This window comes from Archocentrus centrarchus, chromosome 16 (genome assembly GCF_007364275.1).
Source record: "Archocentrus centrarchus isolate MPI-CPG fArcCen1 chromosome 16, fArcCen1, whole genome shotgun sequence".
Classification (NCBI taxonomy): domain Eukaryota; kingdom Metazoa; phylum Chordata; class Actinopteri; order Cichliformes; family Cichlidae; genus Archocentrus; species Archocentrus centrarchus.
The window spans coordinates 18,829,674-18,854,820 of record NC_044361.1 but is presented as its reverse complement, the minus strand read 5'-3'; the positions used below and the strand labels follow the sequence as shown (position 1 = coordinate 18,854,820).

Here is a 25,147-nt window from a genome sequence, read left to right as displayed (position 1 = left end):
ATACAGCTAAATTTAGTGTTACAGTCTTTGTTTTAAAATGTTCTTTTCTGCATTTAACTTATTACTGGGTTTTTGAAAAAACTCACATTGTTTCAGGACTGTTTTAGAGACTTTTCTTGATGCAAGCTTGGCTGTTTTATTTCTTCCCATTTCAAAGCAATAAGTCACAGCTAGACAGGATCCTACAAAACAAAAGAAAATCATGAATTAATTTGTTTGACCCAAATTTGGACAGGCTCCTGAAATCAGACTTTCTGCACGGCTCTTTCCCCTTTGCCATAAATGACAAAGACAACGCTGTGGATTTTATTTCCTTTCTGTAAGAACCAGCCAAACAAGTTCCTTCTTTTGCTGAGGGCGGAAAAAGCCTGCCTGCTGTAACACAGTGACCTCAGGGAGACGAGCTTGACAACAATAATCCAAGAGATAAAGAGGAAAAATAGGCTAAAGAAAGAGTGCCAGTGAAGGGAAAGACCTGTTGATATACACGAGCAAAATCATTTGCTGCAAAACAAATTGAGCTGCTTACACACAGACAGCATAAATGCACTATTAGGTGCTCTGAGATTACAGGCGCAGACTTAGACTCATGAATAAAAAAAAAAAGCCAAAGCATATAAAAGGAGGTATGGAGATATTTTTTTATTTTGTAGCTAAAAAAAAATGTGGACAAACACCACAAATGGTTTAAAAAAACCACAAAGTAACATTGACTGAAGGGTATTTACAAAATATGGCTTAACAGTACAGATTTCAGGTGAAAACATGCATCTTAAGATTCTAGAGAATGGGCAGGAGTCAACAAGCTCATACATACATACAGCACGTGCACAATGACTAGCATAAACAAGCACAAGGACAAGACTGAGGACGGTTTTGTTCAAACATCTGCCTCTTTCCTGTGGCATCCTAGTGAGGAGTCACTTACCATCTTTAAACACTGCATACAAAAAAAAAAAACAAACAAAAAATGATAAAACCTACATCACCTATCTTGTTTGTGTGTGTGTGTGTGTGTGTGTGAGAGAGTGAGTGAGTGAAGTCTCTTTTGTAGGACATTTGTCTCAAAGATAGATGCCTGAATTTAAATAGCAAGTAGTAGCCGGATCACTAAAAAGAGTACAACCACCATAAAAAGGTGCTCATCTCAGTAACTGCAGGAGAATGAAATAGTCCATGTAGCTGGGTACATCTCTTATTATTTTGTTGCCCTTTCAGAGAATCAGAGGAGCACCTGAGGAGTAGGTTTCGGTGTCATGGTTGTATGCCGAGTAGGCCGTAGTGGTGCTGGAGGAATATGCTGCAAAAGGACAAAAAAAATAAAAATAAATAAAAGAAAGAGAAGCACATGTTAGATTTGCTCCACAAAAGATGAAAAAAAACAAAAAAAAACAAAAAAAAAAAACAGATTAACCCAGGACGCAGACACGGTCCCTGGGCGCCATGTTAAAGTTGTGAAAACACAGTGTGATGTGCCCTCATTGAAAGACATGTAACAGGACACCTGTCCTTTTACCAACCTCTTCACAGAACAACAAAGAAAAAAAAAAGAAGAGAAAAAAAGGCTTGGTTTACATAATCAATCTGTAACCCAAGTTACAGAATTACTTAATAGATCAGGGGACATTATGTGACATATTTAATGCGACTTGATCTGCTGGTCTAGCGGGTGGTGTAGCATGACCGCGGAGCTGGAGGGCAGGCTGATAGGTAGGTGTTAGGTGAAAGAATATGCAGAGAGTGGAATATGCGGAGAAAAGGGCAGGAATGTAGCGCTTTCACTGCTAAGAGAGTGAGAGGTTACTGAAAAAGCAGGAGGAGGAGGTGGTGAGAAAATGCCTACAGCTGCTGCAGCCACAATGGGCTGCACAGCCCCCCCAAACACACACACACACACACACATATTCACACAGCAGGCGTGTAATTATACCTGAATGACCAGGACAAACTGTAGTACAGTGAACAGAATTAATATTATATGTCAAATATCTCAATTCCAAGTGAAACCAAAAGAAGATGGAGTCTGTGGGAAATCCCCGTGTGTACTCACTTCTCCCGCTATAATTTCTCATTTTTCTTGCCAGCTCGTCCGATGGCGTCTGCTCTGACACTTTGACCTCGGGAACTGTAGCAGGATGGGAAAAAAAAAAGACAAAATAAACACAAGCTGAAAAAGGAGGTCCGGCAAACATTATTATACATCTGGTCAGCTCTGTTATTGTGCAGTGTTTTAGCAGATGCCGCACTTGCATCGACTTGCCTCAGATTAACCAATTGTTATGAGGCTACTGCATGTAAAATACCTGGCGCATTAGAGCTCACAACTATGAGCCAAACAAAAGAGCTGCAGCAGCCGGTGTTCCAACAGACTATGAGTCATTAAGGAAAGACAGGTCAGATGATTGGTATATTTGGTATGTTGCTGACAGGCGGGAGTGAAAAGGGTAGTCTTGTGCATCATAAATATTTATACAGCACTAACCCCCCCCCAAAAAAAAGATATTCTTACAATCGCTGCTCATAAAGGTGTTGGTCATGGTCTCGTTGCCACTATCGGGGAGAGTCCCGTCACTCCTGCCGTTAGGACGCTGCCCCATTGACGGGCAATCCTTTTTCCTCTTGCCCTTTCGCGTGCTGATGCGGATGACCCCGTGCACCAGCTTGCACTCGGCCTCCTGCTCCTCCAGGTTGTAGTCCTGAGCGATGCTGTAGATGAGCTCGCTGATCTCGTTGGTCTTACGGGAGAAGGATGAGTCAGAAGTGCACTTGGCCAGCTGGTCGATCTGATGCAGGGCGTAAAGCTCCAGCAGCTTCTTGGTGATGAGAGAGTCAATGTCTGTGTCGTTCTGGTCGTCTAAGTCATAGTCCTCATGGGACAGCAGGCTGGTGTTGCTCACCGGCCGCTGGCTTTCCCCCTTACCGGGTATGCGAGTCCGTTTGGAGGCAGCAACTGGATACTTTACTGTCTGACCTGCTATGCGCACATCTGGGTAGCGGAAACTGTCACTCTGGGGCAATCTGGAGGTCTTGGGGGGCTTATTGTTGGGCTCCAAAGGGATGCCACAAGTAGGGTTGTTTACAGCCATGCCATTAGGAGGTCGAGGCTCACCGCCCGCTTTAGGGGTATGGTCTGTGGAGCTCTCGTTAACAGGAAGGCAGGGCTCCCGGGTGCCATAAAATCCACAGGTCAGTACACAGCAGATAAGAGCCTTACAGCTACTCCAGCCCACAGAGGCACAGGAGCCACAGGACTGCCTGCTGCTTGGCACACTGTCTGCTGACCCTGGAATAAATCCTATAGTCTCTGAACTCCTTCCAGTGCCATTTCGTGGGTAGCTTCTGCTTCGACCGTACTTGCTCTCTGAATACCGGGAGTGGTCACGTAGATGCTCCCCATGAGGATCCTTGTAGGAGTCTTGGCTTGTTGTGCTGTCCCTGGATATAGTCCGGTTGGGTCTATGCTTTTCCGCCCTGGAGCTGGAATTGGGATATTTGTGGCGGGGAGCCCCTGTGCTGTGGCCAGGCATGGCTCACAAAGCCCGGGACCTGGAGTGGGAACGAATAGTTTAAACTTCGTTTGCTACCAAATAGACTTGCAGCAAAAACACAAACCAAAAAAAAAAAAACGCACCCCCAGCACACTAAACTAAGCTGCATTTAAAACTCACACAGGTAACACGTATCTTACAGTAGAGCAACCAAGCATGAAGCTCGGAGAATGTAAATAAAGCTGAGTGCATTGATTTTTATCTTAATAATAACTATCGTCGCACCCTTAATTTTGCCTACGTGCGGAGGAGAAAAGCTGAAACCAAACCTCATTCAACATTTAACCGTTTTCCATTTTACTTGCAAATCGCCCACTTACCGCATAAGAGGAAACCTTTGAGGTTGTGTTTTATCCAATGGTAACTTGTTCAGCGAGCAAACCGCGGAAGTCTTAGAGAGAGAGAGAAAGAAAAAAAACTACGCTAGCGTCTCAAGCTGAGAAAACAAAGCCGGATTTCAACCGCCCACAGATTTCTAAGTTACTGTACTCCAACAAACTTTGCAAACTCAAAATAAAGTCCGACACTCGCAGCGAAAAACACAGCTCAGCTCATCCGCGTCGTTTCTCTTTCAGTAAAATTTACAGTCTTGCGTTGCCGAGTCTCCTAATGTTTGGCTATTACCTGCGGCTACAGCTAATCCCAGATCCTACACCCACCCACAGGTGAGTCGTTACGTCACGCGAGGCGTATTTGAACGTGCTGAAGAAGGAACGGAGGGGGGGGGGGGGGGGGGGGGGGGGGGGGGTGTTATGAGGGAAACTATTGCCTAATAACGTATATATTTTTTAACAGAAAAAACAACTAAAATTATGTCCCCTTCGTTTTAGTTTTATATATATATATATATATATATATATATATCATTATTATTATTATTCCTTTTTTAATTTTTCTTCTATATTTTTTATTTTTCATTGATTTTATTTTATTTTTCTAAGTTCAAACTCTAATTTTTCCATCTTTCAGCCACCTACAGTACATTGTTTGTAACTTGAAAATTAAATACACAATGACTGGAAAAATCTCTGATAAAATAAATGTGCAGATTGAGGAAATTGATATATAATTAAATAGAGTAATAAATAATAAAATAATAAATAATTTCAGAGGAAAAACCTACAGAAATAACAACAGAGAACATTTCTCTGATACTGGATGGTTAATCTACAATTAAAACAGAGATTTTTCTGTTATTTAGAGACCTGTAGAATCTTACCTTTCTGCAGTTTTCACATTTTCCAAAGCCATTCAGTGGAACCTTCGGAGAACAGTTCTGGCCCCCAGGCTGCATCCACCCCTGATAAAAATTACACGATGCAGCATAATAGAGAAATCTTGAACTTTAAGTACACTTTTCTGATTTGTCCACACAAATCCCACTTAACACGCAAACACAATAAGCAGGCGGCCCTGGCAGGGACACAGAGGTGCACAGCTGCAGAGCCAGCAGGTGTATTTTCCACCCGTATCTTTCATTCTGCCCTACTTTCTCCTTGTATAGAAACACTTAATCACCCACTCTTTGAATTAAAATAGTATGGCAAGCTCACCTGGAGAAATACATGAGTCTATGTAGCACTGCACTGCTCACTGCACTCACAATAAATCAGCACAGCACAAGAACATTAAATACAGCATTTTCTTTATTTCTAATTAATGTAAACACAAGTGTCATATCATACTACAACATATTTCTTGAATTATAATAATACAAGTCACATTAATAACGCTCCTAATAACAATCGAGATATATAGTTGAGTAAATTTAAGGGGTTGCCTTTTGTAATTTACTGGAGCTTACACAGTAGAATAGACCTACGCTACCATTCACTGGTTATCTATCACTGAGCTGCCATCTATGATTTTTATATATATATATATATATTAATTAATCTCCTGCTTATTGTCAAGATGTTTGAACTAATGATGTTATTATCAGAAAATAAAGCGCAGTTAACAAAAACTGACATGGGCTGCCTCATACATTTTTGATACACCCTATGTGTTATGTCCTTATAAAATTGTATGATAAAAACACATCTAACTTACAAATACCATGATTTAGTGCCTCTACAACACAAAGGCACTTTTTAGGTTTCTAGGTTGTAACTGCAGTATGTACAGAGAGCTCGAGGCATAAAAATGTACATTTCATGGCTCAAACTATTCACATCAACATCATATTATGTCAAAGTATCAGTTTATCATAAGTTTACAGGCAGGGAGGTGGTAACTGGTTTGACTTGGGTTTTTGTGTGGATGACAGAGGTGTCACTGGGCAGCTGTTGTGACAAAGACAACCCTAACTGCCTTTGTGCCCTTCTGCTGTCTGCTGAGATGTGCCCCAGCCGAGGGTCCGAGTCAATCTCATACCGGTAGTGATAGCCCTCCAGAACATCCCGACAAGCATCTCTCATTTCATTGATCCACTTCTTCATACCTTTGCGATTCAGGTAGAGCACAAAGAGAAAAACCATGCCAACAAACCCCAGAACCAGCCCCAGGAAGACATAAGAGGTCTGCAAGGTGAGATTAGCGACCTCTGTAAGGACTGGAACAACACACCCAATATCCTGGACGCTGAGCCCTCGCAGGCGAGTGTCGGTTAATGTGACAGGTGAGGCACATCTCACAGCATTCGCATCAACCTTGGCTCTTGATTTATTCAGCCATGTGACAAAATCATGGATCTCACAGGAGCAGGTGTAGGGGTTGTTACCGAGTAGGATTTTGATGTCCCCGAGTTTCTCCAACTCCTGCAGAGCGTCAGTTCTTAAAGTCCTGAAGGCATTGTGCGTCAGGTCCAGCACCTCCAGGTGATTCATACCGGAGAAGGTCCCACTGTAGACTGCCACTAAAGCGTTGTTAGCGAGAAAGAGCTGCTGCAGATTTGGAAGGTGGGAGAACATCCCTGGGGGCAGCAGGGCAAGCTTGTTCCCGGAGAGGTCGAGGCGGAGGAGCCCCGCAAGGCCACCCCAGCGCAGAGCTGTGGTGAGGTCTGTAAGGGCAGTAAAGTTGTACAGTGCCTGGCTCAGGTTGAGCTCCTGAAGGGGGCTGCCAGGTATGCTGAGAGCCTCTGGATGGATGAGTGCCAGCTGGTTTCCACTGAGGTCCAGGAAGCGCAAATTGATGAGGGAAGAGAAGGTGTGGGACGCCATCTGTGTTATCCTGAGGAGACGACTAACACTTTAACATCAGGTCTTAGAGATTTTATAATATTCTCATGCTTGGAAATGAGAGGACTCGCCTCACTGTACTATCAGTTATAATAATAATTTAAAAACCTCATTCACAGAAATAGGTATCATTTATTTATTATGTACACATAAAGAAATACACTATTCAAATATGGCTTAACATACATGGTTGAAACTGGAAAAAAGCAAAAAAACTGACATTCTCACCTGTTATTGCTTAAAATGATATTAGTGATGTTCTCCAGCTCTGTAAATGAACTGGGTCCAATTTGGTGTATATTATTCCCTGTCATAATGACGGTCTTGGCAAATCCTGGAATATTTTGTGGCGCTGTGAGCAGATCTTTAGAAACACATTTTACCGTGTGGATCACAGCGAAACACTCACAGCCAAAAGGACACTCCAAGCACCGGCATGGTGCACAGAAAAGAATCCCCCAAAACACAAAGAGAGCAGAAAAACACATCTCTAAAAATAACCAAGAGGTAAAAAAAAATTAAAATGTTTCAACTATTAGAATATTAATAAATCAAACTCTGTTATCCTTTTTCTCGGAAAATGATCAGATAATGCAGAGGTGGCAAAGACTGCTTGCTCAGTCCTCATCTGCTGCACTGTGGGAATAAAGGTTCCTGTGAAGTGATGGTAGTTCATATCACACAGAATCTGCTGGATGAAAACGTGGTCCCCTTAAAGGTACAGAGGACGATTAGGGCGTCCACAGCCGGTGACCCACACCACAGTCTGCCAGGGGAGACAATCAAAGAGCTCTGCACGCAGCAAATCCAAAACGCAGGTACAAAAACAGAAATGTTAAACTCTTATAGACATATAATAAGAAATCATACTTATTTAGGTACACACAGGTCCAAAAACACGATTCAAAATACATAATGCATAAACATTTGATCTAATATTGCTCATATAAATTGGCAGGATCAAGTGTGAGGACGCACAATAGGAAATAATTAAATCTCTCACTGAAGAAAAGCAAATAATGACAAACAAGAAATTGCTTAAAATATCAGTCTCGATATACAAGAGGAAAATGCATTCAACTGACTACAATACCCTCATTTTTCACATGTTGGGTTTCCATCATTCTATCTTTGGTCTGGAGGCTCATATTTCTAAGACAAATAATTGATGAATACTTCCAGCATGATTTCACGATCCGTTTTCTAGTGATTCGTCACTGAAATATACATTAGCCCGTCTGGAAACACATTCATTATTGCCGTTCATGAAAAATACATCTCTGCAACTGGAATGCGGTGCTCTACTGGGGTATGATCTGGAGATCATCTCCCTGATAAGACTCTTAACAAAGCAAAGCAAAAACACAGAGCCCAGTACGTGGAAAACAAATGCAGACACTGTAGTGTACCTTGCTAACATAATACACAATAAGAAATAATAAAAATATCAACAGTTAAAGCATAAACTTATTTCAAAACTAACCCCCCCAAAAAAGCTAGACTTTGCCCTTTAATACCGTCCTACAGACTACATCGCTACAGACGAGACAGTTGTTCAGTTTTTGCACAAACAACCATTCACATCAATGACAGCGTATAAAGTATAACCAAAGTCTGAGTCAGCTCATTGTACTGCTCGCTGCATTACTGTAGGTTGAATGTGAGGATGAAGGTGGTGAAGACTCCGCAGAGCATGATGAAGGGCAGCCAGGTCTTCAGGAAAGCAGCCCAGCTGGGGGATTTAAAAAAAAAAAACACACACTTATTAGAGTACTTATCAAGCACCTGGATATTGATGACACGCAGCAGAGGAGGGGGGCGCTCTTTCAAGTTATATTTTGAACAGACAAGGACACGTGAGGTGTCACATTGTTCGATCTCTCATAGTGGCTACAGCCCAGCTTGCGTCCTATTGTCCCTATCCACCCAGCCGGTGCAGGGAGCCCCAGTGGAGGACTGACCTCCAGTTGTTACACAGAGGGGAGCGCTGCTGTCAGTGATTAATTACATGACTCTCCTTCTGTTTAAAAGACTCCTGTGCCACTGGATGGTAAGTGCAGAGGCAGCACAAGCTGTGACGCCAGCATTCTCCATGTGGGTCAGCAAAGAATAATGAGGGAGGATCTCTGAGCCATATGTCTCTTAATGTTCACCAGCATCCAGAAGCTGAGCAATTTAACAGACTGTGTTCAGACTGTTGTAATGAAGATGCTTCAGGTGTGCTGGTACAGTAACGTTTTCCTTCAGCTAAATTACATTCCCACTACCACTACTCGTATCTTCCCTCTCATGTAGTGCCTATTCCTGAAAAAGTGAAAAGTAAGTGCTCTTGTTTTCTCCCAACTGCCATGGCACTCATGGGACACTTTATTAGGTACACCTTGCTAGTACTGGGTTGGACCGCCTTTTAGAATAGTGTAGAGTAGAATAGAATGCCTTTATTTGTCATTGTGCAGGTGTACAATGAAATTTGGAGCAACTCTCTAAGGGGTGCATACAGTTAAGATGAAAAAAAAAGTAAAGAAATTCCCACTCCCCCGACTGGTTTTTGTCCTCCACTCTTGGGTCCTCTACCAGTGGCCTGGGGGGCTTGAGGGTCCTGTACAGTATCTTAGCTTCTGTCAGAACTGTGCTCTTCTGGACAGAGATCTTGGATGTAATTCCTGGAATCTGCTGGAGCCACTCTCCCAGTTTGGGGGGCCCCAGCCTGTGGTACTACTTGAGCTTCTCATGTTCCTTCTTCTTGATTTTACCATCACTCAGTATTGCTATGTCTATCACTATGGCTTACTTCCTTTGCTTGTCCACCATCGCTATGTCCGGATGGTTAGTCAACACCAGTTTGTCTGTCTGTATCTGGAAGTCCCACGGGATCTTAGCTTGGTCATTCTCAACCATCCCATTCTGACCTCAGGACTTCCAGGCCATACGTGGCACAGATGTTCCTGTATACTATGCCGGCCACTTGGTAATGCCATTCCATGTTTGCTCTACTTGCTAGCATCTTGCACCCTGCTGTTATATGTTGGATTGTTTTGTTGATTGTTGATGGGGTTTTGTCTGGTGTGGTAGATGCTGTGCTGCCACGATTAGTTATGCCGACAAAGCTGGACTGAAAGACAGCACAGAGGCACTGATCATGGCAGCACAGGAACAACCTGTTGGAGCTGTTGGAGCATGTGCAGAATGTTATTTGTACTCTGTGGCATTACTAGGAAAATGCAACCAGTAGATGTTGTTCAGCAATAATGGTACCGTCACAGATGTACAAGTCCAAAGATCACACTCGTTCCTTATTTGTTTTCAGCTTTCCCTGGTTGAATCTAAATGATAATATGTATAGGAAGTGTAATAGCACTGTTGCATCACAGCAAATCCACCTGCCAGCTGGGGCCTTTCTGTGCGGAGGTGGCATGTTCTCCCTGGGTACGCTGACTTCTTCCCACAGTCCAAAGACATGCATGTTAGGTTAGCTGGTGATTCCAAATTCGCTGCAGTAGGAATGTGAGTGTGAATGGTTCCCTCTCTCTCTGTGTTAGCCCTGCAACAGACTGGCAACCTCTCCAGGGTAGGAGGAATCTTGGAGTCATTTTTGACCAGGATTTGTCCTTCAATGCACATATTAAACAAATATGTAGGACTGCTTTCTTGCACTTGCGCAATATTTCTAAAATTAGAAACATCCTGTCTCAGAGTGATGCTGAAAAACTAGTTCATTCATTTATTACTTCTGGGTTGGACTATTGTAATTTATTATTTTCAGGTTGTCCTAAAAACTCCCTGAAAAGCCTTCAGCTGATCCAAAATGCTACAGTGAGAATACTGACAGGGACTAGAAAGAGAGAGCATATTTCTACCATACTGGCTTCTCTTCACTGGCTTCTTATTAGAGCCATAATGAAATTTAAAGTCATTCTCCTCACATACAAGGTCTTTAATAATCAGGCCCCATCTTATCTTAAAGACCTCATAGTACCATATTACCCCAATAGGGCATTTCACTCTCAGACTGCTGGCTTATTTGTGGTTCCTAGGGTGTTTAAGATTAGAATGGGAGGCAGAGCCTTCAGCTTTCAGGCCCCTCTTCTGTGGAACCAGCTCCCAGTTTGGATTCAGGAGAGAGACACCCTCTCTATTTTTAGGATTAAGCTTAAAAACTTTCCTTTTTTTGAAGAAGCTTATAGTTAGGACTGGATCAGGTGACCCTGAAGCATCCCTTAGTTATGCTGCAGTAGGCCTAGGCTGTTGGGGGCTTCCCATGATGCACTGAGTGTTTCTTCTTCATTCACCTCTTTTCACTCTGTTTATACACCACTCTGCATTTAATCATTATCTATTATTAATCTTTGGCTCTCTTCCACAGCATGTCTTTTGTCCGGTCTCCCTCCCCTCACCCCCAACTGGTCATGGCAGATGACTGCCCCTCCCTGAGCCTGGTTCTGCTGGAGGTTTCTTCCTGTTAAAAGGGAGTTTTTCCTTCCCACTGTCGCCAAGTGCTTGCTCATAGGGGTTCATTGGGGGTTTCTCTGTATTATTGTAGGGTCTTCACCTTACAAGATAAAGCACCTTGAGACAACTGTTGTGATTTAGTGCTATGGAAATAAAATTGAATTGAATTGAATTGCCGGCATCAAAACGGCCACATATTTTTCAAAAACAAATACAGGGTTGTAGATGATGTAATTAAATGTGGTAAACCGTGAAGAAGAAAGTGACTCTTTGGATTTATACATGTTTTTTCTTCTTGCAACACTAGAACAAGTGGCTGAAATATTTACCTTACGTGTTTCCCATGAATGAGAGACAGGACGCACAGGTTCACCATGTTCCAGGATGTGCTGTTGTCGTAGCGCATCAGGTTGAGGGCCATGGCAACGTGGGAATGGCAGTTATCAAAGCACAGATTGTGCTTTGGCAAAAGAAAAAAAAATGAGGGAACAAGTATTTATTATTAAATCAGTAATGATCCACAAATGTGTATTATTCAAAAAGAGAATGCTAAACACAAAAATCTTACCGGCCTGCATTTGTACTCCTCTGATGCATCGTGCACAGCTTTGTCCCATGTAGCTGCACCATTACCACACACCTTATCCACATCAAGCTTCCAATACCTGTAGTATTATTTTAAAATAAAATCAAATGTGCTTAAATGTGTTATCTATGGTCCTACCTACTTAATCTCATCATTAAACTTACTTTGTGGGTCTACCAAACCCCATGTTATCCTCCTGGAAAGAGCAGAAATCATATATGTGACTATGCTTGAAGTTTCTCTTGAATTGAGTGGGTTTAGCACATTAAAACTACAGCGTATGTGATAAATAAAATTTTTTAAAAAAGCAGAAATCCTACAGAAAGTCATCTACATGTCAGCATCACATTACAGATGTGTATTTTAATATCAGTCTCTGTGCTCTGCTGACCAATTATATAAACCGAGATTTTACATGATGCGATACATTGGATGCAAGAGCAATGCTCACCGAGACAAAATATGACCCTGCAAAATCTCGTATGACTCCAGAAGAAGTGCATATACCCATGTGACCGATGAAGGGAAGCACCCACCTGCAGGACGGACGCAAATAAGATACACAACGCAATTACTGTACGGTTGAACGTGTAACAATACAAATAATGCAGTATTTATTAAAAGGAAATTGACAGCATTAGCGGCTGATGTAAGTGTGCTTAGCTGACGCTTGCAAAATAACCTGCCGTGGGGGCCGAGCTGCAAACGGCCACATTTAACCGAGCTAGAAAGAGCAGGAATATCGCATTATCCTCTTACGTTAAAATGGGAATAGGTGTCCAGACAATGCAGAAAGGGTAGCGGCTGCTTTTTCTGTCGTTTTTTAGGAAATCACCGTGGTAACTCATCATTATGTCGGTATCGTTCGCCTCCGCCATCACAGCCTGGAGTGACGGGGGGGGGGGGGGGGGGGGGGGGGGGTGAATGGCAGTGACGTACAGCAGCGGAGGCACGCAGCAGCCGCCGCCACTGAGCCAACGGTCGGTCCGTGAACACAACACGCGCCATATGTGCGTCGGCAGCGGCGTTTACGGTCAGTGAGGAGGGGGATTTAACGCAAGCTGCAGAGTGGCAGCTTACAACGAAACACAAATTATTTTTGTCGTTTTCATTTATTCTGATCTTTTTTTTAATGCCATACATGATGGTCTCACTTTACTGTAAAACTGACGGCTTTGTGTTGTATTTACTCATTTATTTACTACATTCATGACACATCTGCAAAACGCTTGATTTTCCAGCCCTGGGAGTGTCACTACAGTGTTACCTGCGCTAGCTACTCCCACAGATGGGTCACTTGAATTGTACTGCGCTCACATTTGTTGCCCGACAGTCAGTAAAAGAGACAATGATGAACGAGGAGCTTCCTAACCTAGATAAAACTGTGCTGCCGTACCTGTTGTGTAACCGCCACACTTAAAACAGATGAAACAATGAAAACAAAAGCAAGGACACTAAGGTGTTCAATAGTTTTATTCTTTGTTTTGTTTGCAACAAAGGCGTTACAGGATTCCTCAAAGAAAAACAGCACATCTCAAATTAATGAACAAATGAAAACACATGGAAGCTTTAGTGATGCATGTAGTTGAGGACTCCATTAACATTTACCCCCATTTGAGGGTAAAGAAGACCCAGTGAGCACTGGCTGGGATGCGGCTGTGCTCTTTTATTGCCCTGCATCTATGCTCAGAAAAGCCTCATGCAAGCAGGACTGAACACCTGGCTGCAGCAGAGGACTAATGCTAGAGCCACGCAGCTAGTAGGCAGGAACGCTGCCCCCCCCCCCAAAGAAAGACTGACATTTCATCTCAAATGATGTCTAATCACCGGGTCTAGAACAGGGAAAAAAAACAAACCATATTAGAGAGTTGTTTTTTTTTTTTTTAAACTTTTTTTTTTTAAACAAAGATTTAATTGTTGAAATCCTGCTGTGTCAATAATCTATTGTAGTAAAACCTCTTAACTAAAAAGGAGCCAAAGTTATGTTTCAATGAAACAAAGAAATCTAACGTTAATCCTTGGCTGTTTACATGACAGATGGCAACCTTTGGCAGAAGAACCCCTTGTTTTGTTTTGTTTTCTTCCTGACAGTTGTAAACTAAACAAAGCTTATAAATACATTTCATTGGAGCAACACTGGCAGCGTTCACAACTTGAAGAATGAGTTAATTCTAGCCTTCTAGTGGCCAAAACTCCAACGGAAAAAAGGATCAAGTCTAACTTAAATAACTTGGGTGTGCAGCCTTTCCGAGATGAGCCGGCACTGTGACGCTTTGCTCCATCTGCAGAGCAGGCAGGAGATGTAACAAAAGACTGCTTTCCGGTCAGAGATCTGATCCTGACTGTGTGGCCACACATTGACCTGAAAATAGGTCACCCGATACATGTCTCTCCAACATAAACCTGAACTCCTCCTTCTTTGTGAGAAACTGGGGAGTGAAGTTGAAGGTGCTCTCCTCAGAAGTTATCCCGCTGCCACCGCAAGGGTGGAGGGACAGGCTGAGGTGTTGTAGGTGCTTCAAAAGGGGCAAGGAGGGTGGTGTCTCAACCCTCCGTGAATTCCTCTCCCCAAAGTGGTCTCCGCCAGTCCTCTCACAGGACCGGGGAGGGTGATGCATAGTGCAGAGATGTGACATGACATTCACTCAATGTTCTGTCAGACAGGGCGGGGGGTGGGGTGGGGGGGGGGGGTTTCAGATTCAAACAGGAGCTAGGAGAGTGCTTTGCTTCCTAAAATCCATTCTGCAGAATGGATGACTGTTTGCTTAGCTGGGCCTACATTGTACTTGTCCCTCTGAGCTGTCTTCATCGTCTGAACCTTCTGGACCAACACCACGCAGGCCTGTGATGCGATAGCCCATGTTAAGCAGCATGACCTCCAGTGGATCAGCATTCATACGCCGCTGATTAGCCTGAGCAGCTCCCTCCATGTCCTCCACTACACGCCCGTTTTCGCTGTCTGTCTGCAGTTTTTTTTAAAAGAAAAAAAAAAAAAAAAAAAAAGAGGTGATCAAACATAATTCCAACAGCATGACACATCTTTTTAATGAATGCCATCTATTTAACACACTCCCACAGAAAGTCAGGACCAAGAGTGCCAAGTCTGTAGAAAGGGAAGTCTCCTCTGTTTACCTCTGGCCTGGGGTTCCATAACCGAACGACAGGGTCGATACCACTAGTAGCCAGGAAGCAGTAGCTGGGGTGGGGCTGCAGGCAGTTTACTATGGATTCATCCCCCTGCAGGATCCTCACGAGATTAGTAGTCTCCTTTTCCCAGATAAAGAAAGAGCCGTCATCTGAGCCACTGACGATGTACTGCCCTTTGCTGCAGAGAAAAGGAATCCATTCAGACCTGACTGATGAGCTGTGTTCCTGGGACATGGACCGTTTACTGGGAATTTAAATACTCGGAAAATTGTGCAACCGTTTTACGCTGAACGTCTTTCACAGAATGTCGACTTCACCATGCTGATGTGTACAGGACAGAGACTAGACGAGGTAAAGGTTAAGCAGCAGCGGTGTGGAATTTTCTACTGTCACTCAGGATACAGTACCTCACCTGGCCTATGGTATCAAAGATCAATGTCATTAGTATTTTGATCTACGTTGTAACTTATCAAAGGCTTGTGTAGTGCGAGGTGATGTTAATTAGAATAGATTCTGACTGGTGTGATGTCATGGGGAGTGGACATTTTAGTCACACTTTCAAACAAAAAAACAAACAGCTGCTTTGTACACAAACATCTCCTGGGAGTAAGCACAGTTCTAAAAAGAAAGTAACCATTATTAAATAAGATGAATGTATGATTCAGCTACTATAGATTACAGTTATTTACTGTTAAAAATGAAATAGTAAATCGGTCAGTTTTACTTAGGGCTGGGACTTTAACGCGTTAATTTCGATTAATTAATTACGGGGGAAAATAACAAATTAAAAATTTTAACGCATTTTAATCGCACTTTGCACCGTGGAACGTTTCTCAGTGCACGAGTTCCAGACATACAGATTATATCGACGCACAATGTCAAAAATTCAGGGGCCGCATCCTTCGAAGGACCCGGCCTATGAAGACCGCAAAGGCCGGAAGTGAGCGGCTAGCCTTCATATCAGCGTCGCCTGCCTTTAATTTCAGGAGTTTGCTTATCACAGGAGCACTTCCGCCCTTCGTTGGTCTGTGTAGTAGACTGGTGGGAAAATAAACAAAATTTTGAAGTTTAAGCTCATGTATATGGATTCATTCATCAACCAAACTTAAATTAATATTTATCATGTTAAATATTTAAATGCGATTAAAATGCGATTAATTTCGATTAATTAAATACAAAGCTCCTAATTAATTAGATTAATTTTTTTAATCGAGTCCCACCCCTAGTTTTACTACATGGTTAATAATGGGTTTGTAAATCACTGATCTTTATAATATCTGTTTTAAAGAGTGAATAAGCAGGCAGGTGGGGTGGCTATATAATAAATTAGTCAACTGTGAACCTGGTGAGCATTGTTTATGCTGTATTTCACTCACCGTTTAGTTGTTTTCAGTGGCTCTTTGGTTAGGTTTAGATACTGCTAAGACAGACTACAACCTCCAAAACTGCACAAAGTTCAAAAAAGTCCAAACAGTAATTGAACAGAGATGCTGCTGATCAATGACCAGAAAGCTGCGCATAAATGCAAAAAATATGTCTGCGATGAAGAGCAATTCATTCCTGTGCAGGTTTGATCTGCAGCTACTTTAAAGTCTGTTTGAGCATTTTGTTGCAAAAGAGGTCTGACCAGTTACTGAATCCAAGGGTGGTAATGTGCTGATAAAGGCTGGACCATTTATAATTGCTCAAGCACAGTGTGTGATTTAGATAAAGATCAGATCACATTTCATTAGAGCTCATGACTGCCCCCTAGTGAGGGCACAGCAGGCTGGCTGCGAGATGCACTGACCTTCCAAAAAGTTGGCCTCTTTGATGTCAGTGGTGGTGTTACAGTGACCGCAGTATCTGTGTTTGTAGTCAAAGCTGCGCTCTCTCAGCACCAGCTCATCTTCAGGAATGGACTCCTTCCGACTGAATGAGTGGAATCGAATGGAGCTGTTGGCCTTTTTATCTTCTGCAGTTGAGGAAAAAATACTTTTACCACTGTCATTAACAAAGATTAAAATATATAGTAAGAGACTGCACATGTACTACAAAGCTGTTTCTTCTGGGTTTTTTAGTGTACATAAAAGCTTTGTAAATAACCAGAATTATCCAAGGGACATGTGCTATCAATGTTTATTTCCAGATTTAACTGTGTACATAGTGCAAACTAACCAAGTACTATTTTCATTCCCACCTGATTCAGTCTTGGAATACAGAGCAGCCTTGATGTCTTTATCTAAGGCATCGCAGGCACTGCTGTGCGCCTGCTCTGGAAACTTTCCTTTGAAATCATCCAAACACTCCAGAGCCTCAGTCACATACTTCAGCTCAAACAGACACCGTGCCAGCCTGAAATGTGCTTTCAGATGGCCGGGGTTTAGATTAAGAGCCTTCAGACAATCCCTGAGGGCATCATAATGGTCTCCATCCCTGGGAAACACATAGAAAAACATAAATTCTTAGTGTTTCCAAAGCTTTTAGGGTAAGAAAATTCATCATTTTGCTGCACTAACACAACAACGCGTACCACTTGCGTTTCATATAGGCTGCAGCTCGGTTCCCATACAGCATGGCATTGCTGCTTGCCTGATGAATGCCTAAACTGTACAGCTGGATGGCCTGTGTCCACTGCTGCCGTGCAAAAGCATCATTAGCTTGTTGTTTTATCTTCTCCAAGTGAGGAGGGAGCTCAGTAGAACTAAAACAATGAGAAAAGAGGGAAGAGTACATATTTTAAAACAAATTCAAATGTATAACTAACCTTTAACGAGTCAATAATGTTCAGTGAAAAGACCCCAAATTACCTAGACTGCATTTTGCTTCCAGCAAAGCGAATGTGGCCAGCTGGCAGGTGAATTCCATTGGAGACGCCATTTGTCGTCTTTCCATTCTGCACATCTCCTGGAAAACCAGAGATTCAGTAACCACCATCCTTCATGTACTTCGGAGTTAGCATGGTATTCAGTATCATTTGTTAACACACATACTGTAGATCTACCTGTTGATGACTGGCACTTCTTTGGAAGCAAAAATGTATATGGCCTCTGTTTGAATGTCAAGTCAAACAGATACACCTATAAGAACCATAAAGATAAAACACACAAGCAAAACATTATAACACAGACAGTAAAGGATGCACAAAGAACACTGCTGTGATTCTCACTCCATTTCCTGTTTGTTCTGTGATGCGTTACCTGTTCCCCACCCATGTTAACGAGTAGCTCGGTGCCATCAGGACTGAAAGTGACATAGGTGGCCACCAGGACCCTCAAGCGGTTATTGTAGTCAGGGAGTTTCACTGGCAGGTGACCTGAAGAATTCAGTCAGATGGTAATGGTCTTAAACCACAATCCAGAGAATAAATGCATCCATTAAAAGATTTAGACTCCAGACAGTTTATCTGTACACACACCTGCAACATAATACTGCCCAGCTCCATCTGGGATGGGCTTCTGCCTTTCACAGAATGTGTGCACAGCTGCTGATGTACTTTGACTCAAAGATTTCCTGTGTGAGGAACAAAAAAAAAAAAACAACAAAGAAAAAAAACAGTTGTACGTGAGCACGTCAAAACTTGGAATGCGTCACAATGTCACTACAAAGCACTTTATTTGAGAGGTAATCACTACCACAGAATAGCAGGAAAAATACTGTTGGGCACCAGTGCTATCCCGCAACTTCTTGGCAGTAGAATCTTTAGGTGGCACAAATATCCTGGAAGAACAAGTTCTAGAGCGCATAATTACCAGGTCTCAGTAGATCTTAATGGGGTGCATATGAGCTTTAGTGACTTGGAAATGGTTGAACCAGGAATGCTAAAATAATAATAAATATGAACCATTGAGAATACTGTCACTTTCTGTGATTGGCATTATTGTGGTAAGAACTAAGTCTTCTGAGACTTTTAGTAGATGTATCTATGGTGTGAACTGGAACATCCCAGATCACATCGTTGACTGTCCCGCCTGCCCAGCAGGTTGACGACAATACCCCATCAGAGTACTGTTATTTTACTAGGCCTAAATAAACTAAGTAAACCTTCACAATCACTTAAAAACCCAGATTTTGCATGTCACAGCACAGCAGCCACAAATGCTTATAATGTTAATAAATAAATAAAAATCCCTGCCTGTTAGGTCACCCCTTAAACACCTATGTCACCAGAAGCTAACATAATTTATTAGGCCTTAATCTATGAATGCTCTCTTAATCACAATGTATTCTTACCTGCATTGTTATGACAGTATACAAACAGTGCCTGTTATTTGTCAAAGGTCTATTTAAAACACATCAACTCCCCTTTTTTGTAATTGGTAACAATTAATCAAAAAAATAAACACTTAAATCTTTGCAACATTTAAGTCCTTTGAACCTCATCATCATTTTGACTACAAACTGCAGCAGCATTTCTATGTTGACATAAAATCAAAAATGAAACAATAAGCATGGAACATCTTTTAACACTTCTGCTATCAAATTGTGCCCTGGGCTGAAAATCAACAGTTACAGCAATCTCACAGCAGAAGGGTTATTATCGTTATGAAAATCACTGAATGCAAATTAGGAAAAAGCTTTGGATGTCTGAACATTGGCTGGAACAGTGGCGCTGGAGTAGCTACATATACTGCACCATTGAGAAATCTGCAAAATTAAAAATGCATGAATTTTTATCAAGGTTACCAAATTCCAAAGTGTCAGAGATTATCAGAAGACGCAGCTAAGCTATCAGTATGAGAAGCCTATATGATACCCTTCCTAAGTAAATATACCTATGGCATAGTTTTCAGTAAACCTGACCTCCGACCTTAAGGTCAAGGTTCTCATAATTCAAACTTGATTTTCAGAAATTTTGACCTGTGACCTTAACCTTGGGTCAAGATCGCTGAGATTCAAACTCACCTGAGAGTTTTAGTAGATGCATCTATGACATCAATCTGAAAATCCTACATCGCCTTGTGATGACAATACCTTCACCAGCCTTTTCAAGCTGAGGGGTAAAAACTGAACTCACCTGTAGTTGTGAATCATCCTGATGTCGTAAAGACGTACAAAAGGCCCATTGGCTCCCACAGCCAGGTAGTTGTTGTCCCGTGGGTTCACAGCTAGACACTTGGCCTCAACCAGCTGACCACAGAACTCCGTCAGGTCAATCAACACCTCCGAGTGTTTACTGTTCTCCCTCAGGTCGTACTGTCTGTTGTGAACGGTGCGAAAGTGAACATACTATCAAAACAAGACCCATTACCAATGGGGGATATCCTCCCTTCCATTCATGAAAATATAAAATAAATTTAGAAGTCTGGATAACATTACACATTACATAACAGAAAACCCTTCAGCAGACACATTAGTATCTTCTGCAAAACTATTTTTGCCCTAATTTGGAGGCCTGAAATCCTCCATGCTGTTTACGCTCTACTTCAGATAAATACAGCCAAAGTGTACAAAGGGTTCTAAACATTCAGGAATATGAATATCATGTTGCACATATCTGAAGAGTAAAGAACACAAATGCCAAATTTTACGGCTCTACTCTTTGTAGTTTTTGTGTTGCTTGCTGAGATGCAGCAAGACACTGAGGGATCACTTTTCCGTCGTCTGTCTGTCTATCACGCTTTCAGTATCTCAGTAACCGTGCGACATGCTGACTTCAAAGTTGGAGAACACACACGTATTGAAGAGTTCAACTGCACAGCACAAGAAACATAACCCTACCTCCTCTTATACTGGAGTTATTGCCATTTGTTTACTTTTTGAACTAAAATTTATTTTCTTCCAGTGATGACACAAAGCCAGTGGGTCAATTTCTGCCTCACCAACAAAGGAGCGCATGCGTATAATGGCATCACATCATCCATACTAAGGACCATGTTTATTCCTGAATATTTGGCCTTGGTAGTTTTATGAATACATAACCTGAGCATAAAACAGTTTCAATCCCAAAGGTTCAAGTTTTGTGGGCCTCATCAGGATCCAAAGTTTTTGCCAAGGTCAGCAATGGTCAACAGAATTAGCAAAGAGGGTCAAGTGTTTAGTAGTTGGGGGCATATCTCATTTAGTGTCTTTTTTAAAATCACTCATAATCTTTCCATCATTGATTTGTCTCTCAGCGGTCTCAGTATTTCCTATGTCAGATATCTTTATCAATACTGAATGAAATAAACTTCATTAAGCTCAACACTTAACCACTTACTTTCATATACATGAATATGCTTTCTGACAAGCCTCTGAGCAGGCAACACGTATTCTTCAGAGCACTCTTGTAGAGTCTATAGGCCAGAAAGGCAAAAACCTTATGGACAGATACTGGGGACAGACATCGTGTTGGAAGAGTAAAGAACACATGCCAAATTTCACGGCTCTACTCCTTGTAGTTTTGGAGTTTATAGACTGGAAAAGTGAAACCTCATCGACAGACAGACGGTATGACGACAATATCCTCCTACTTTATATCAAGCGGGAGGATAATAATTACCCATTAGCAATATATCTAATATGTCTTTTGACTTTAATTCATTTCCCAGTCTTTTAGGTCTAACCTGATGATACCATCCTCGGCAGCACTCCAGAAGGTGTTGGGCCACATGGGTGCCGTGGCGATGCGTTTAACTCTGTTCGTATGATCAGAAAACATATGGATGGTTTCCTTCACCGTCAGGTCATGTACATGGACCTTTGTGTCGGCTGCACCTGTTACCAAAATTCTGTCCCCAGAGTGAGGCAGGAACTGCATAGACAGATAAAATTCCACAATAAATTGATAAGCAATGCAACAATTTATTGGCTCATATTTGCATTGCTGATGTCAGCTGATTAGTAAATAAGATGACATTCACCAATAGCACTGGCCCATGATTGTCTGTCGGGCATCTTTGATTTTATAGTCCTCATATCTGGGATCTATTTTCATAAATTTGTTTGGTTGATTTTATACTCACTTAAAACAACTGAAGAAAGGTTGAAATAGGAGATATTTATTTATAATGAAGATAGGTGTGGAATAAGTTACAAAAAAAAGCGCCTTCCATACTGTCACTTCAAACTGAACTGACCCAGAATCTTACAATCAGTGTATCACTAGTAAGTATGCACACAATGTTCCTCAAAGACTTATCTCTGAAATACAGTCAAACAATTGTCAGTAACCACACAAGACACTGTTATGGTGTTTACATAAAACTTCTTAAGCTGGATTCATAGTCCAAAGTTTATATCTATTTGCATAGCTCTATGGCTACTCAGAGAGGAGGATTATGGGAATTTAACCAACACAGTGTGTACAGAGACACACTTGCGTGCAGTCCTCCACAAAAGCCAACAGCATGTCAGCTGACAGGATGACAGTGTGTGCAAGTTGGCTTGAACATGAAAGGGAACAGCAGCAGAGTTCTTCACAAGTAGGAGGAAGAGCAAATAAGAGAGATGAGATTTAAAATAAAAAAAATAAAAAAAAAAGATTTGCAAAGACAAAAACTGCAGTAGGCAGATTTGATTTTAATAAGTGGCTATGGTAAAAAACAAAAAAATAAAAACAGCAGCAGCACAAACAAACAAAAAGTGGCACACATTACAGGTTGTCCCACATATTTCTAACACTGACCCCAAGTGACAGTAAACAGCTACAACATGTAGATGTGGGTCTGCAAAGCTCAGCGAAGCACCTACAGACTACAAATGCACTAACATGCTGGGAGCTTTGGATCACACCGTGAAATTATCCACCGTATGACTTTTTTTTTTTTCTTCAGTATTTGACCTTGAGCAAGAACAACAAGGCAGCCTCAACTGTGCTATGACTGCAGTAACAACGTTCATAAGCTCAGGCAATGTTTCACCCTGCACCAATCCAATACACTGTACAATTTGTTCTCCTTACCTTTACAGAGAATATATTTGCTGCATGACCAGTGTGCATAGTTGTTAGCTTCTTGTGCCTGAATGGATCCCAGATGATGGCATGTTGATCATCTGAGCCTGAAGCCAGCAGACTGAATGCAACAAAAAATAATAATTAGAAGACGTAAAGCAGCATTTCTTCAAGCCCTTCACTATTTCTTTCCACATGCTTTGTTGTTTCATTATATTAAACATTATGTTAACAGGTATAATTTATGAGCATCAGGCTCAGAAATTAGGACTAACTAATCATCTAAGTAGACGGTGGATGCATGCTATTTTATGTTGAACTGGTCCTTTCTAGTGTGTTAAAGGTGTCAAATTGCTTAAATTTCCATTTTACAGACACATACATTACAGAAGAACATGCCGTGTGAGACTGCTTTATCAGTTTCAGGAATTAGTAAAACAGTGACATTCAAAATCAAAACATGAACAGGATACAAATTTTATCTGGACAGCTAGAACAGATCTTCACCGTACATACAGGTTTCACAGCGCATCTAAGGACAATATGTTTGATGACTTACTCTCCACGTTCATTCCACTCCAAACAGTTCACACACCCAGTGTGGCCCTGTTGAAACAGGTGATATTAAGTGTCACAAGATGATATAATAACAAACAGAAGCATCCTGGCACGTTTATAGAAAAGCACGACATATTATCAGCCACCTGAAGCTCAGCCTCCAGTCCAAGTCTCTTGATGAAAGGGTCTGTCACATGGTAGAACCTCTGGAAGCTTGCAGCACGCTTGTCCTAAAGACATGAGTGAGCATCTCCATCAAACTTTTAAACATGATGGGGAGAGTCCCACTGGCCCTGCACTGTGCTTACTTACCCTGATCTGCCTGTGCAGGATATCTCTGGTGATGTTGGCAGTAGTCATGGCCTCACCGCAAAACATAAATTAGGTTCTGGGGCTGGAGGTTTCCAGGGGGTCAGAGGTCAGGTGTCATTTACTCTTTTTTTCCTTGTGACCAAGCAGTGGAGACGCTGAATGCATTAAACAAGGCAGAGCAGAGACTTATGAGAAGGAAGCGATCTTATACAGTTGTAACTAAATGTCAGTTAAAGAAACGGGATAAAGTCGAAATTATCCGCAGGCATGCGAGTTATTGACTGATTATATGCAGCTCCTCTGAAACAGGTATAAAACATTCTGCTAGTTGGTCTACAGATTTTGCTCACTGCAGTGCTACAGACAGTGTTTGCTCCCGTCACCGACAACGCGACTTCATTAGCTAACTACGCTAATGTTAGCAACGCAGCTCTGCCAGTACAACAACCGGGAGTCTGGCAATAAAAACATAACAATTATTTAAAATCTCAAGCACCGTTAGCCTACCAGAATGGTTAACGACCTGTGCACAGGGCCTTTAAAAGACCTGTCGTTCACCAAGAAGCTGGCGTTAGCGTACTGGCGTTACCCTGCTAGCTAAACAAAACGTCCACTTCAAATAACGTTAACATTTGCAGCGCTTTGATGATAATTTACGACTGCTAAACAAATCTCACCGTTTCCCTCGAGCTGAAGATGTCCCTGTCAAGAAATGTCCATTTAGTAAAAGTCACAAAATGCACTCTGTGTCACTTTGTTGACAGGATACTCGCTAATACCTTCTCAGACTTGAACACAACCCTCCTCCTGCTGCACATAATCACGCAACTTCGTTCCGCCAGCTAAAAACACGCCAGATTCTTCCGGTCTGTTTGTATTTCAAAATAAAAGCATTTCAGAATAAAAGCGTTTTCAACTAATACAGGAGCACAAAAAACAATCTGACATACATTTGCAACATGTTTAGGCAATAAATTTTATTATTTTCTAAATTAATGGTAATCTTGAAGGAAGAGTATGTGAATTGTGTTGTGGAGGGGAAGAGGGAGGGGAAGAGAGAGTCAGGCAGGATCCTGAGTTTGAAGACAGGTTGACAGATGAGGTCAGATGGGAGTCTCTTTGGACTGTGATGTTTGCAGAAGCCACTGTGATCTGTAGTGGGTGGAAGAGAACCTGGAGAGGTGGAGGTATGCTTTGGAGAAGAGGAAAGTCAGTAGAAGCAAGATAGAATGCATGTGTCTGAATGAGATGGAGAACGGTGGAAAGGTGAAGCTGCAAGGGGCAGAGGTAGCGACGGTGTTTAAATACCTGGGATCAACCATCCAAAGCAATGAACAATGCACGAGAGTGCAGGCAGGGTGGAGTGGGTGGAGACAAGTTGGTAGTGAGAGCTGGTATGATGTATGATTTGGAGACGGTGGCACAAGCAAAAAGACAGGAGGCCTAGCTGGAGGTGGCAGAACTGAAGATGCTAAGATTTTCACTGAGAGTAACTAAGATGGACAAGATTAGAAAT

The 25,147-nt window shown here is 42.0% G+C and overlaps 4 protein-coding genes across 5 annotated transcripts; all 4 read right to left on the bottom strand.

Annotated features, from left to right (window-relative positions):
- Positions 1-1,206: 1,206 nt before the first annotated feature.
- Positions 1,207-4,198, bottom strand: kdf1a (keratinocyte differentiation factor 1a). The gene is made up of 4 exons (XM_030750406.1): positions 3,869-4,198; positions 2,510-3,546; positions 2,051-2,125; positions 1,207-1,300 (listed from the first exon to the last, which is right to left on the bottom strand). The coding sequence occupies exons 2-4, from the start codon at positions 3,525-3,527 to the stop codon at positions 1,215-1,217; spliced, it is 1,179 nt and encodes a 392-aa protein (XP_030606266.1). The 5' UTR covers positions 3,528-3,546; positions 3,869-4,198; the 3' UTR covers positions 1,207-1,214.
- A 1,453-nt stretch (positions 4,199-5,651) lies between these two features.
- LOC115794943 (trophoblast glycoprotein-like) lies at positions 5,652-7,249 on the bottom strand. The gene is made up of 2 exons (XM_030750655.1): positions 6,956-7,249; positions 5,652-6,719 (listed from the first exon to the last, which is right to left on the bottom strand). Exons 1-2 carry the CDS (start codon positions 7,213-7,215, stop codon positions 5,756-5,758), a joined length of 1,224 nt encoding a protein of 407 aa, XP_030606515.1. The 5' UTR covers positions 7,216-7,249; the 3' UTR covers positions 5,652-5,755.
- On the bottom strand, positions 7,243-12,661 carry LOC115794944 (transmembrane protein 222-like). The gene is made up of 6 exons (XM_030750656.1): positions 12,522-12,661; positions 12,214-12,298; positions 11,927-11,958; positions 11,745-11,841; positions 11,506-11,636; positions 7,243-8,459 (listed from the first exon to the last, which is right to left on the bottom strand). Exons 1-6 carry the CDS (start codon positions 12,638-12,640, stop codon positions 8,372-8,374), a joined length of 552 nt encoding a protein of 183 aa, XP_030606516.1. The 5' UTR covers positions 12,641-12,661; the 3' UTR covers positions 7,243-8,371.
- A 556-nt stretch (positions 12,662-13,217) lies between these two features.
- On the bottom strand, positions 13,218-24,492 carry wdtc1 (WD and tetratricopeptide repeats 1). Of its 2 annotated transcripts, none has more exons than XM_030750645.1 (16): positions 24,309-24,492; positions 23,632-23,786; positions 23,466-23,549; positions 23,321-23,367; positions 22,771-22,882; positions 21,434-21,621; positions 19,906-20,088; positions 18,307-18,401; positions 18,089-18,204; positions 17,893-17,968; positions 17,699-17,795; positions 17,422-17,592; positions 17,089-17,324; positions 16,695-16,863; positions 14,895-15,087; positions 13,218-14,725 (listed from the first exon to the last, which is right to left on the bottom strand). In XM_030750645.1, the coding sequence occupies exons 2-16, from the start codon at positions 23,695-23,697 to the stop codon at positions 14,528-14,530; spliced, it is 2,031 nt and encodes a 676-aa protein (XP_030606505.1). In that variant the 5' UTR covers positions 23,698-23,786; positions 24,309-24,492; the 3' UTR covers positions 13,218-14,527. The 2 variants fall into 2 exon arrangements, 1 of the variants encoding a protein (XP_030606505.1); XR_004021213.1 differs by having other exon boundaries at positions 14,583-14,725; positions 16,699-16,863.
- Positions 24,493-25,147: the final 655 nt, after the last annotated feature.

Coding starts and splice junctions, on each gene's coding strand:
- kdf1a (XM_030750406.1), bottom strand. CDS start 3,527: ATGCCTGGCCACAGCACAGGGGCTCCCCGCCACAAATATCCCAATTCC. Junction 2,126..2,509: donor CACCTTTATGAGCAGCGATT/GTAAGAATATCT, acceptor ATCCTGCTACAG/TTCCCGAGGTCAAAGTGTCA. Junction 1,301..2,050: donor GAGAAATTATAGCGGGAGAA/GTGAGTACACAC, acceptor GTCCTTTTGCAG/CATATTCCTCCAGCACCACT.
- LOC115794943 (XM_030750655.1), bottom strand. CDS start 7,215: ATGTGTTTTTCTGCTCTCTTTGTGTTTTGGGGGATTCTTTTCTGTGCA. Junction 6,720..6,955: donor ATCATTTTAAGCAATAACAG/GTGAGAATGTCA, acceptor TCGTCTCCTCAG/GATAACACAGATGGCGTCCC.
- LOC115794944 (XM_030750656.1), bottom strand. CDS start 12,640: ATGGCGGAGGCGAACGATACCGACATAATGATGAGTTACCACGGTGAT. Junction 12,299..12,521: donor ACACCTATTCCCATTTTAAC/GTAAGAGGATAA, acceptor TCCGTCCTGCAG/GTGGGTGCTTCCCTTCATCG. Junction 11,959..12,213: donor CAGGGTCATATTTTGTCTCG/GTGAGCATTGCT, acceptor TGCTCTTTCCAG/GAGGATAACATGGGGTTTGG.
- wdtc1 (XM_030750645.1), bottom strand. CDS start 23,697: ATGTTTTGCGGTGAGGCCATGACTACTGCCAACATCACCAGAGATATC. Junction 21,622..22,770: donor CAAATATATTCTCTGTAAAG/GTAAGGAGAACA, acceptor CTGTCTATGCAG/TTCCTGCCTCACTCTGGGGA. Junction 17,325..17,421: donor GCCTATATGAAACGCAAGTG/GTACGCGTTGTT, acceptor TGTGTTTCCCAG/GGATGGAGACCATTATGATG.